Source organism: Protopterus annectens, chromosome 3.part1 (genome assembly GCF_019279795.1).
Source record: "Protopterus annectens isolate FY-2018-M chromosome 3.part1, PAN1.0, whole genome shotgun sequence".
In the NCBI taxonomy this organism is placed as follows: Eukaryota; Metazoa; Chordata; order Ceratodontiformes; family Protopteridae; genus Protopterus; species Protopterus annectens.
The window spans coordinates 1877546744-1877559646 of record NC_056732.1 but is presented as its reverse complement, the minus strand read 5'-3'; the positions used below and the strand labels follow the sequence as shown (position 1 = coordinate 1877559646).

The 12903-nt window shown below is 40.2% G+C and overlaps 1 protein-coding gene across 8 annotated transcripts in view; it reads right to left on the bottom strand.

The window, feature by feature from the left end:
- The window catches only part of PITPNM2 (phosphatidylinositol transfer protein membrane associated 2), a 3395372-nt gene that overhangs the window by 216862 nt on the left and 3165607 nt on the right, over positions 1 to 12903 (bottom strand). For 7 of the 8 annotated variants that reach the window (XM_044067911.1, XM_044067913.1, XM_044067916.1 and 4 more), the window contains one exon: positions 7122 to 7280. The exons of the other annotated variant lie outside the window; for it this stretch is intronic. In XM_044067911.1, the coding sequence (XP_043923846.1) occupies positions 7122 to 7280 (159 nt within the window). The remainder of the gene's footprint in view (positions 1 to 7121; positions 7281 to 12903) is intronic. 8 annotated transcript variants of the gene reach the window in all.

Genomic DNA, 12903 nt, shown 5'->3' with positions numbered 1-12903 from the left:
AACACCTGGGAGATATGAAGATGTATTACTTCACTGAGAGAGTGATGAATGATTGGAACAGTCTTCCTGGACTAACATGAGGGGGATCTGCTGTTTGTCCAAAGATGGACTAGGCAAGCCTGCTGATCCTTATCTACCGACCTTTAACCTTTATGTGTTGCACGTTTCTAAGCTTCAGTTAGTTTATCAGCTAAGCTATGATTCCATTAGCACAACTGTGTCTCTATACCTTGATTAGGATGAGGCCTCCACATCAGTTTATATATATATATAGAATAAGTTACTGGATTTTTTTTTTTACTCTCTGCACTTTTCTTTTTTTACTGTTGCCCTGCACAGATTTCTGCTTCAACGATCATATTTACATACCTGTTGACTGTGAGGGTCACTGGAAGAGTCATTATTTTCCCACAGTGTGTGTGTGTGTGTGTGTGTGTGTGTGTGTGTGTGTGTGTGTGTGTGTGTAGCTCTCTCTCTCGCTCTCCCTCTCTCTCTCTATATATATATATATATATATATATACACACACACACACACACACACACACACACACACACACACACACACAGATATAGATATATGTACGTGTATAGATATATATACATATACTTATTATATATTCTTTTACATTCCTTTTCCAACAATTCAGATTCACGGGGAAGATGGATCTTATCGAAGCATTCAATTAATCCTAGGTGAAGTGTTTGCCGATCACATGGCACCTATTATAAATGTCACTACTTTCCTATAGGGTGAAGTTATTCATTCATTCTTTTTTATTTTAATGCTTAATCCAGTACAAGGTTACAGTGGAGCTGTGACACATCTCAGTAGTCTTTTTTGTTTTATTTACTTATGGCATGTCTTTACCCCCATCCCAAACAAAAACTTACTTAACCAATCGGGTAAGACAGTGCATGATGTCTGTGTGTAATATAATGCTTAGGACTGGATTCAGAAATAGCAGTCCTCACACAGCTCTTTGGGAGTAAAATTACTTCACATTCGCCCCTTTTCCCCCCATAAATGGTTAGGGCAGCTGCTGCTATGCAGGAGGGCAGAGATCCCCCCGCCAAACTGTGGACCATGAGTATTTCATGGAATTGGCTGAATGACACCTTTTACTGCACAATGTACCTCTCTGGAACAAGGGGTGATGGAAGGATCCCTATCTTATACCGTGATCCCATGGGGAACCCAGTCTGTTACAGATGACCCATGGAACCCAAGTTATCATGCTAAACTTGCCTCTTCTCTGTGATGCACTGTTCTGCTGGCTGCACCAATTTGTGGCTGGTAGCCCAGGCAGGAAGAAAGCCACACTATCAGTTATAGCAGTTTGGGATTTACTGGATAGTCTATAATCAATAAGTGGGAGTGACTGCATAATCTATAATCAATAAGTGGGAGTGACTGGATAGTCTATAATCAATAAGTGGGAGTAACTGCATATTCTATAATCAATAAGTGGGAGTGACTGGATAGTCTATAATCAATAAGTGGGAGTGACTGGATAGTTTATAATCAATAAGTGGGAGTGACAGGATAGTCTATAATCAATAAGTGGGAGTGACTACATAATCTATAATCAATAAGTGGGAGTGACTGGATAGTCTATAATCAATAAGTGGGAGTGATTGCAAAACCTATAATCAATAAGTGGGATGAAGACGAGTTATAGAACAAAAACAGTAAACATACAAATATTGAATTAATGGAACTGCAGTTATTTCACATTAAGGAGGACAAGAATGATACAATTAAAATCAGGAACAAACACAACGCAACAGTAAAACGATTATGCAGCACAAATACAAAAACAACATGCACAGTTTCACTGTATAAATACATGGTTAAGAAACTCATAGATTCCCCTGTGAACTGTTATGGATGATTGCCAACAAACAGCACTAGAGAACAGCATTTGGGCTGATACTCCTGGCTAGTCCGGCCTCATTGCAGACTGTTCAACTTCAGAAGAGGAAAGTTACTCAGGAGATGCAGTAGGCACTTCTTCCCATGGATTACCTTGCATATTAAGAATTACACTGAAGTCCTGCAAACATTCCTGACTTTAAATTAGATGGGTTCATTTTTTGAAAAAAAAAAAAAAAAAGGATACATGGAAGCTGACTTTCAGACAGTCATGGCACATGTACTTGAATTTCAAAATGTTATTATATAATCAGCTGAAAGTGTACCACCACATTCAGGATAAAGAGTACTATTAGAAGTGGCCTGCATTTTACACACCTATGTGTGACAATCATGCAATATATGTTTACTGAATTAGAGGGGTGGTAGCAAAATAGTATGAGGAAATGCATTTTTTTTTTAATTTAAGCTGGGTTAAACAACTCTTTCATTAAAAGCCAAATAATGCATTTTATCATGATATGCAATAATTTCCCAGTAAGTTTAATGCTACCAATTCATACATTCTGTGAATACTTCTGTCTAGCAGCTAATAATGATATACTGCAGTTCAGTGCCCCCTGCAATGATGGGCTAATACAGACGTTCAGTCTGTTATAAGCTACCTCCTGTGCCTAGCCATTCTTTAGATGTGCCCCTTGGTATTGAGAAATGATGACATTTTAATGGGGATGATTCTTTAACAATAAAAAGTCAAATCATCATGCATTTTCTGCAGCCTTAATTGCTAATAAAGTCTCAATAGCTGACATCACTGAAAACTGATGACTCATTATGGATGCCTTTATTTGCATATCTTTCCCAGCATGCAGGCTACTTTTATACACTGATTTGCTATATTATCCACAATACAAACAAAGGCAGGGCCTTAAAAGGGACACTTTGAGTTTCTGTGCAGCTAAGAGTGAATAAGTAGAAAGGATATAACATTTTCCTGCTGTCTGTGTCCAAGCCAGGGGGCCAATGAACTGCATAGCTTCTCTTTAACTCCAAGAAACTTTCTCGGATGACCAAATAGAGAACGATAAATATCTCATGTAGAATAAGAATGTGTCTCTGCCACGAGATAAAGTAAAGGTGCCACGTGATAAAGTAAAGGTGCCACATGATAAGGTAAAGGCTGTTTTCCTGTAGTTGTTTTTTCTACATACTCTTTTTAAAATAGTTCCATGTTAGAAACCATTACTGTAGCCAAACATTAAGTGTTTTGTGATATAAAACAGGCTAATGTGGCACTGCTCCTGGTACAAATAGAGTTAATTCCATGCCACTGTGGAGTGTCCTTCACATCCTGTCATCTAAAACAAGACTCAAACTCTGCTGCATTACAATTTTTGAAGACTAAAAGAGTTGGCAGTACCTACAAATGTAGTTTCTGGACAGCATGTCTCTTTTTATACGCCTTGTAGGTTGTTTGTTCTTGCACTGCTGATCAACGGCTCATCTATTACCTAGTGAACCCATCCATTCTCCATCACTGAGACATAATCTGAGGAGGTCATTACTGAGGCAGCTATCAGGTCACCCTCCCAGTATCCTTCACAGCAGCCTGATATGCAAGTATTCTCAAAATGCCAGCCCAGTGATCCATGAGAGAGTGTATGCATGCATCATATCCTGGCTTCAGTATGTGAACATGCAGCATGCATCGGATCCTGCCTTCAGTATATGAACATGCAGCATGCATCAGATGCTGACTGCAGTATGTGAGCATGCAGCATGCATCAGATCCTGGCTGCACTATGTGCACATGCTGCATGCATCAGATCCTGCCTTCAGTATGTGAACGTGCAGCATGCATCAGATCCTGCCTTCAGTATATGAACATGCAGCATGCATCAGATGCTGACTGCAGTATGTGAGCATGCAGCATGCATCAGATCCTGGCTGCACTATGTGCACATGCTGCATGCATCATATCATGCCTTCAGTATGTGAACGTGCAGCATGCATCAGATCCTGGCTGCACTATGTGCACATGCTGCATGCATCAGATCCTGCCTTCAGTATGTGAACATGCAGCATGCATCAGATCCTGCCTTCAGTATGTGAACGTGCAGCATGCATCAGATCCTGCCTTCAGTATATGAACATGCAGCATGCATCAGATGCTGACTGCAGTATGTGAGCATGCAGCATGCATCAGATCCTGGCTGCACTATGTGCACATGCTGTATGCATCAGATCCTGCCTTCAGTATATGAACATGCAGCATGCATCAGATCCTGCCTTCAGTATGTGAACATGCAGCATGCATCAGATCCTGGCTTCAGTATGTGAACGTGCAGCATGAATCAGATCCTGCCTTCAATATGTGAACGTGCAGCATGTATCAGATCCTGCCTTCAGTATGTGCACATGCTGCATGAATCAGATCCTGTCTTCAGTATGTGAACGTGCAGCATGCATCAGATCCTGGCTGCACTATGTGCACATGCAGCATGCATCAGATCCTGCCTTCAGTATGTGCACATGCTGCATGAATCAGATCCTGCCTTCAGTATGTGAACATGCAGCATGCATCTGATCCTGGCTTCAGTATGTGAACATGCAGCATGCATCAGATCCTGGCTTCAGCATGTGAACATGCTGCATGCATCATATCATGCCTTCAGTATGTGAGCATGCAGCATGCATCAGATCCTGCCTTCAGTATATGAACAAGCAGCATGCATCAGATGCTGGCTGCAGTATGTGAACATGCAGCATGCATCAGATCCTGGCTGCAGTATGTGAACATGCAGCAAGCTCAGATCCTGGCTGCAGATGTGAAAATGCTCCGTGGCTCAGTTCCTTGATGCAGTATGTGAATATCTGCATGTTTTATGACCTGGCTGCACATGTGAACATGCTGCTTGCCTCATATCCCAGCTGCAGATGTGAAGAAGCTGCATGTATGATTTTCCAGCTGCACTATGTGAACATGCTACATACATCAAATCCTGGCTGCAGATGTCCATGCTGCATGCATCAGCTCCTGGCTGAAGTATATGAACATGCTGCATGCATCAGATCCTGGATGCAGTATATGCTGCATGTGTCAGATCCTGCCTGCAGATGTGGTCATGCTGCATGCCAGCACAGAGACATTTTGGTTTGCCTTCCTCAATGCAGGGTGCATAAGTCGCTATCATGTCCTCACTCCCCTCAATGCAGGGTGTGTATGCAGCTGTCATGTTCTCACTCCCCTGAATGCAGGGTGGGTAAGTAGCTGTCATGTCCTCACTCCCCTGAATGCAGGGTGGGTAAGTAGCTATCATGTCCTCACTCCCCTCAATGCAGGGTGGGTAAGTAGCTGTCGGGTATATATTAAATCACCGAATGCTTAAAAAAGCAAATGGTAATTAATCAACCCTATGTAAGCAAAAGCTTACAATGTCAAAATGTTAGAACAGCGATTTTTTTCCAAGGGAAGAAAAAATCGCTGTTCCAACAAAAAAATAAAAATCAATTTCAAACATTACATTCAGTGGGGGGCTTCACCCCCCCACACTCTCCTGATGTGGGGAGATGAGCCCCCCACCCCCCTACTTAAATATACCAACTCCAAGACTGCACTACAGTGCCGAAAACGGCAAAGTACTGAAGCGGCCAAGCAAATTCTTTCCCAGGGAAAGAATTTGCTTAACAGCCGCTTCGATATTTTCTGTTTTCAGCCTTTTCAGTTCGACCAAGACACAGTCGAAAGAATGCATCTTTGGTCTTCTAATATAGACTCTAGCTGTCATGTCCTCACTTCCCTCAATGCAGGGTGGGTAAGTAGCTATCACGTCCTCACGCCCCTCAATGCAGGGTGGGTAAGTAGCTATAATGTCCTCACTCCCCTCAATGCAGGGTGGGTAAGTAGCTGTCATGTCCTCACTCCCCTCAATGCAGGGGTGGGTATGTAGCTATCATGTCCTCACTCCTCTCAATGCAGGGTGGGTAAGTAGCTGTCATGTCCTCACTCCCCTCAATGCAGGGTGGTTACGTAGCTATCAAGTCCTCACTCCCCTCATTGCAGGATGGGTAAGTAGCTGTCATGTCCTCACTCCCCTCAATGCAGGGTGGTTAAGTAGCTATCATGTCCTCACTCCCCTCAATGCAAGGTGAGTAAGTAGCTATCATGTCCTCACGCCCCTCAATGCAGGGTGGGTAAGTAGCTATCATGTCCCCACTCTCTTCAAGGCAGGGTGGGTAAGTAGCTATCATGTCCTCACTCCCCTCAATGCAGGGTGAGTAAGTAGCTGTCATGTCCTCACTCCCCTCAATGCAGGGTGGTTAAGTAGCTATCATGTCCTCACTCCCCTCAATGCAAGGTGGGTAAGTAGCTATCATGTCCTCACTCCCCTCAATGCAGGGTGGGTAAGTAGCTATCATGCCCCCATTCCCTTCAATGCAGGGTGGGTAAGTAGCTATCGTGTCCTCACTCCCCTCAATGCAGGGTGGGTAAGTAGCTGTCATGTCCTCACTCCCCTCAATGCAGGGGTGGGTATGTAGCTATCATGTCCTCACTCCCCTCAATGCAGGGTGGTTAAGTAGCTATCATGTCTTCACTCCCCTCAATGCAGGGTGGGTAAGTAGCTATCATGTCCTCACTCCCCTCAATGCAAGGTGGGTAAGTAGCTGTCATGTCCTCACTCCCCTCAATGCAGGGTGGGTAAGTAGCTATCATGTCCCCACTCCCAACCTTTCTAGTTCCAGCATCATGGCCACTAATTAATCCTGGGTCATCTGGATCAGAGTCAGGGTTTTTTTTTATCTAATTTTTTCTTTAGTAAGCAGCTAAATAACAGCCTATGACTAAAGCTGTGCACATGGGATAAAGCAGCAGATAAACCTTTTAATCATGTTGATGACCTGTATGAAGTGAATATGGAAAAAAAAGGGCAAACCACAACAAGAGCTGAATTACAAAACGTAGACTAATACATAGACACATGTACAATGACTCACATTTCTGTATTTCACCTATAGTTCTGGATGAGCACTTCTTTTCTGTAAAAACGTGGCATGATTTCTAGATTCTCCTGAAACACGAGAGAATGACAGCACAAAACACCATACAAGACACAACTAAACGTGTGTTTCTAAACTCAGTAAATGCATCAGAAGTACTTTGTGAGTGAAGCACAGTCATAGCTCGATACTCTACCAATGCAACAGAAATGCAAGTCGCGCATTCCTGGATGATCCAGAACACTTACTGTTGTCTACGTTGGAGGTCGTGTAACTGTCTGCCATTCCTGACACCTGGCTGGCAATGCTGACTTCACTTGCTCGACGGAATCCCCTGAAGGGGGCTGTTATGGGGGAAGAGGGGGATGAATTTTCCATAACGATGGCACCATGACACTGAACATCAGCTATTAGGCGAAGATAAGGAAAACCAAAAAAGGCAATATTAGACTCACTGACAGAGGGCAACACCAGACTACAGGAGAAGATATAAAAGAAATGCACACCACAGACAAAAGAAAACAACTGTAAATATGGAGTTTGGAACAAAAACATCCCATCTGAGTGTTTTAAGACAAAACAAAATTACAGAAAGCACAGGCACATGGTAAAGTGTCTTCACGTTGTACCTTCAGGCAGCAGGGAGTCAGGCAAATGGGTACGAGTCACTCTTACTAATACTGCGAAAATGGACTGAAGTATTGTTGAATATACAAACCTGAAATATGGCATACATTTACCTTCAGGCAGCAGGGTGTCAGGCAAATGGGTACGAGTCACTCTTACTAATACTGCGAAAATGGACTGAAGTATTGTTGAATATACAAACCTGAAATATGGCATACATTTACCTTCAGGCAGCAGGGTGTCAGGCAAATGGGTACGAGTCATTCTTACTAATACTGGGAAAATGGACTGAAGTATTGTTGAATATACAAACCTGAAATATGGCACACATTCATATATATATATATATATACTCTACAGTTATTTGTATTTGACCAGCGCAAGCAATTCATCGGTGTTACTTTAGGATTTGCTATTAGTAAAGGGTGACGTCAGTTGCAAACTGTATCACTGTGTGGTTAGGGGAGCTCTGCTTTGTTATACAATGAGATTAGGGCCAATTATTTTAATAATTCAGTTTGTTATGAGCACTATTGAAATGGACATTAAGTACTGTGTGTTCTGTATTTGGCTGTGCTTTTTAAAACAGGCATACACTTGCAGGGACGGTGCTTTGAAATCTCCACTGGTATGTTGGTACTCAGTTGAAAACAGGGTGAATGAGCGGAGGGAGTAATGTCTGAAGTTATTATGCTCACTTAGATACAGTGCAACATTTTCTATTGCTGGTATTTTCTTATTTCATCTGATAATTCTTAACAGCTTTGTTGAGCTTTGCATTTGTTTAGCTTCTTGGCTCAGAGATACCTGTTGCTTGCAAATTCCCCAGAATGCTTTGCTGTAAGGATGGCTCCAGGTTTTGCTTTTCTTTAGTAAAGTATGTAACATTCATGTTGATGTTTTTGTAATGGACTGTTTAATTAGTGACTTTCTTATCTCTGCAGGATAAAGAAAGACAACTATAATAAAAGGGCAGTAGCAAAGTAATATGGGATCTTCTTCTCACATTTCTTACTGCTCTCACACACCAATGTCAGAGGTCAACACAAAGAGAAGTCTTCCTGTGTGATTAAAGGCATGCAAGGTATTTCCATATTTCCTGGTTCATCACAGCCTCATTACCTATACTAAATATTAACATCATTCTTTACTTTGGCAGTTGGCGCTGAGGGTTAAGGCTGTGAGCTGTAGTTCCTATGCTACAGGGTTTGATTTCTGCATCCCTTATTTGCCTACTATGTGACTTTGAGCAAGTCATTTAACCAGTCACTGAGCAAATCATTAGCTAACAGCTTTTTATAAATGAAGCAATACTGCGATACTTTATGGAATACCGTGATATTGTGAATGTCTTCAGCAATCCAAAGGGTGGTGATGTTATCCGACACACTGCAACTTGTAATTCTTGTAAAGTAAAGTCCTGGGAAGGACTCTGATTGGGTAAATGGCTTTAAAATGTATCTGCAGTATTCATCTATATCGACATATTATTCTTGTTCTCTCTCTCTCTCTCTATATATATCTATCTATATATATATATATATATATATATATATATATATATATATATATATATATATATGTATATATCCATCTCTGTTTATATATATGAGTCTAGGACACATGCTCGACTAGCATATGTCTGAATCACAAAACATCGATCATACATACACAAAAGCACTTAACATCGAAAAGTGCTTCCGTGTATGTGTAGTTCAAAAAAAAAATCTACGTTTCTGCAGGAGGGCTTCACCCCCCTGTACCCCCCACACACCCCCTACTTTATTATTCTCACTCCAAGATTGCACTACAATGAGGGAAAGGGAATTTTCCCTTACCTACACTGTAGTCCGATCTACGAAACAGCTACACATACATGGAAGCGCTTGTCGATGTTAAGCGCTTTCGTGTATGTGTGTTCGATGTTTTGTGATTTGGACATATGCTAGTCGAGCATGTGTCCGGATCCGAGATATATATATATATATATATATATATATATATATATATATATACATAGAGAGAGAAACAAATACAATAATGGGTACATACATATTCAGTACTAAAGGAAGTCTACGAAATGTGCCCAGTTTCTCCTGTGTGTTTTATAATACTTTTATAAAAGAGACAAATGTAATACATTTTAGATACCAATGTGGTTAAAGGTTCATGATGGTCAGAAACTAGGAAAAAAAACTATTTTGCTTAGTTTCATATCCTGATCTTTTAGGGAATGGTAAATATTTATGCATCACACTAAGTGGTTGGTTATTATTTTATAAATTTGTTCTACTTCACATGACATGGTGGGGGCTGATATACTGATTTATTTCACCTAAGTCTCCCTCTTTTTACAGTACACCCTAAGTTATGACATTCCCCTTCAGGTTGTTCTCTCCTTTCATTTAATGTAGGAGTGTTTCGGATTAGTATTTGTTTTGTAATTCTCTGCAAATAGTGTTCTTTGCCTTCTCTATACAGATACCTTTGAGATAGGTTAATGGTTTTTGAAGAGTAAACAATTCTTAGTTGTAAGAACTCCTGTACCTCTCCTACACTCTGTCAGACAGAGGTGTCAGACTTCTTGTTATTCATGGCTGAACTGTTACTCGCCTGGTACATAACACTAGCACTAGTTTCCATGCAAAGAGCTGCATAAACCAACATTTACAAATGCTGCCTAAGTTTTATTAACATTAGTGGGAAGGAAAGGCAACTAATCCCTTGATGTGGGTGCTTTCTCTGGACCAAATTAAAAAAAAACAAAAGTAATTAAATGCAATGGAGAATGAGATGTAGCAGCCACTGAGACATATTTCCAAAGATAATAACACCAATATGTTATGCAAACATAACACAGTGTGCACTGAAGAGGTTGAATAACACCAATGTCACATAAAGGTAGAAACTGCTAAATCGTGCTTTATATATATATATATATATATATATATATATATATATATATATATATATATATATATATATATATATATATATATATATATTACCAGTGCAGGGATGAGTTTAGAAGGAGAAAGACATACTTAAATGTGATAAGGTTGTGCTTAGCAAGCTTTTTCTAGTAGATGAATGTCAAACGTACTGCCAAGATCTTAATAAAAAAACACAGCCATCAGAAAAATGCATAAGACTTCCAAATGATGACATCTAACCACAGCAAATGTACTGTTTTCTGTTGCCAAACACAGTGCCTGGTTTGTCCACTTTCTTCCTATAGACTACACTCTCAGTTGTTTTACCCAGTATTGTATTTGAGAACAAAGGAAAATTTAACAGCACAGTTGCTTAACTTTGTTGAATGTAGTTTATAACACCCTAGTCTACCATAGGCCTTGGGATAATTGTATTCAAAGATTAATGTTTTTAAGCAGATATGATGGCAAAAAGTATTTTCCAAACTTTCACATGTATATAATTTCTAGACATGTTGGCATTGCTTCTCCAAAACTGAATACCCTGAAGAGGTCTCCACAGTAGATTTAGTCGTGACTGGCCACCTCCAGGCATGTGAGAAAAAATAAAGAAGCAACCAGTGGCATTCCCCAGTTTACCCAGTGCAGGCAATGCCTTCCATCTGGTGTGGATGTATTAATTTGTTGACATTAAAACACTCAATAAATGAGATCAAATGCAACACTTCATCTAAAAAATATTTCATGCAGGAAACATATTTTAGCATCCAATACTACAAAAAAATTAAAATAGGGGAAACAACATGCACAGTAGATGCACACACAAAGAGAGTCAATATGCAAGTATTCGCAAGCAATAAAATGTTATTTCCACTGTTCCTCCCCAGTAAAGCAGCAGTAGAAGGAACCGTTGTCTTCCCACAAAAGGGGAAAATAACACACAGTATGTGTGAGAGTGTCACAACTATTTCTTTCATTTAGTCCTATGCTGTGAAATACATCTTCATTTTTGTAGGTATACAATACTGTTTTAAGCCAGATATACCCTTATCTTTTTATTTACAATTAAAAATGAAGTATCATACTTATGTATTTATAGAACCAGAGAAAATTCAGCACAAATCACAGAATGCCAAGAATATTTCATTGTGAAAAGAAGGTCTGAGTTCATTATACTGCTGCTGCAAATAAACTGCTCTGAGTGCATACAAAAAGGACATTAATACTGCAATTAATACTGCAAATATATGCTTTTCCAAGTACTGTACAGTAAGTGCCATTGTACATTACACATTAGTGTACTTTGCCGCTTAATTAACTCAGACTCAGAAACCTTCATGTAGGTCAGCTTTCACCCAGAAAATGGCAGCTATATTAACAAATAGGCAGTTACATAAATCCTGATACAGAATGAACCACTGGGGAGTTATTAAACTTTGTGCTGGAGAAAAAAAGATGTCAGCATGGTTGCCTTATTTACACAATGTAAGTTCAAATGTTTGCTCAACAAAATGAATACGTCGCTTGTATTTAAGCATTTTGTTTCCATCCAGTGAAAGGTACTTAAATTCATGCTCTGGTATATATTTGATACTTTTTAACTAAGTAATATACTTTCTGGATTCCCAACAAAAGAATTGCTTTATTTCAAATACTGCAAATAAAGGAAGTATTTTTTCAACTAATTAATTTTTACCTAATTCAGTAAGGTTGCTAAATGGCTAATTTATTTATTTAACATTTGTTGACCAGGAAAGTCTGACTAGGACAGAGCCTATTTTCCGTGGAGGCCTAGGGAGAAATGCTCCAGATGCATGTCTTTGGAATGTGGGAGAAAACCGGAGCACCCGGAGGAAACCCATGCAAACGTAGGGAGGACATGCAGACTCTGCACAGAAGGCACCCCAGCCAAGAATAAAAACGGAGAACCTCTTACTGGGAGGCAACAACGTTAACCACTGCACCACTGCACCACCCACATTGACTAATACGATAATTTATCACAGAATCATAGAAAATACAAGGCAGATGGGCCATGTGGCCTTACCTGCTTTTTCAAGGAATGATAGGCCAGTCATGCTGGAGGTGAACCTGTGAACATCCATCCAACTGTTTAAGTCATTTTTAAAGGAAGATAAGGTCTCACATTCTTTGATTTGAAGTGGAAATCTGTTCCAGAGCAGGGTAGTCATTGCATGACAAAGCTATCTTTCTACCATGATTTATTTTCTGAAGCAGGGTTAGATCTCTGGTCCTTGTGTTTGCTGGACTGTTTGATTTGTGAACGTATAATAGGTCTTGTACTACTGGATCCCTAATGGCCCAAAGAGCAAAGCACAGATTACCACATAGAGGCCTACAGGACACTGAATTCAGGAATAGAGCCTCCTGTTTCTTCTGGTAGCTTAGGCCTTCTAAGTTAGTGATCTTTTTTGTTAGCAACCTTTGGAGTCCCTCCAACTACTTGGTA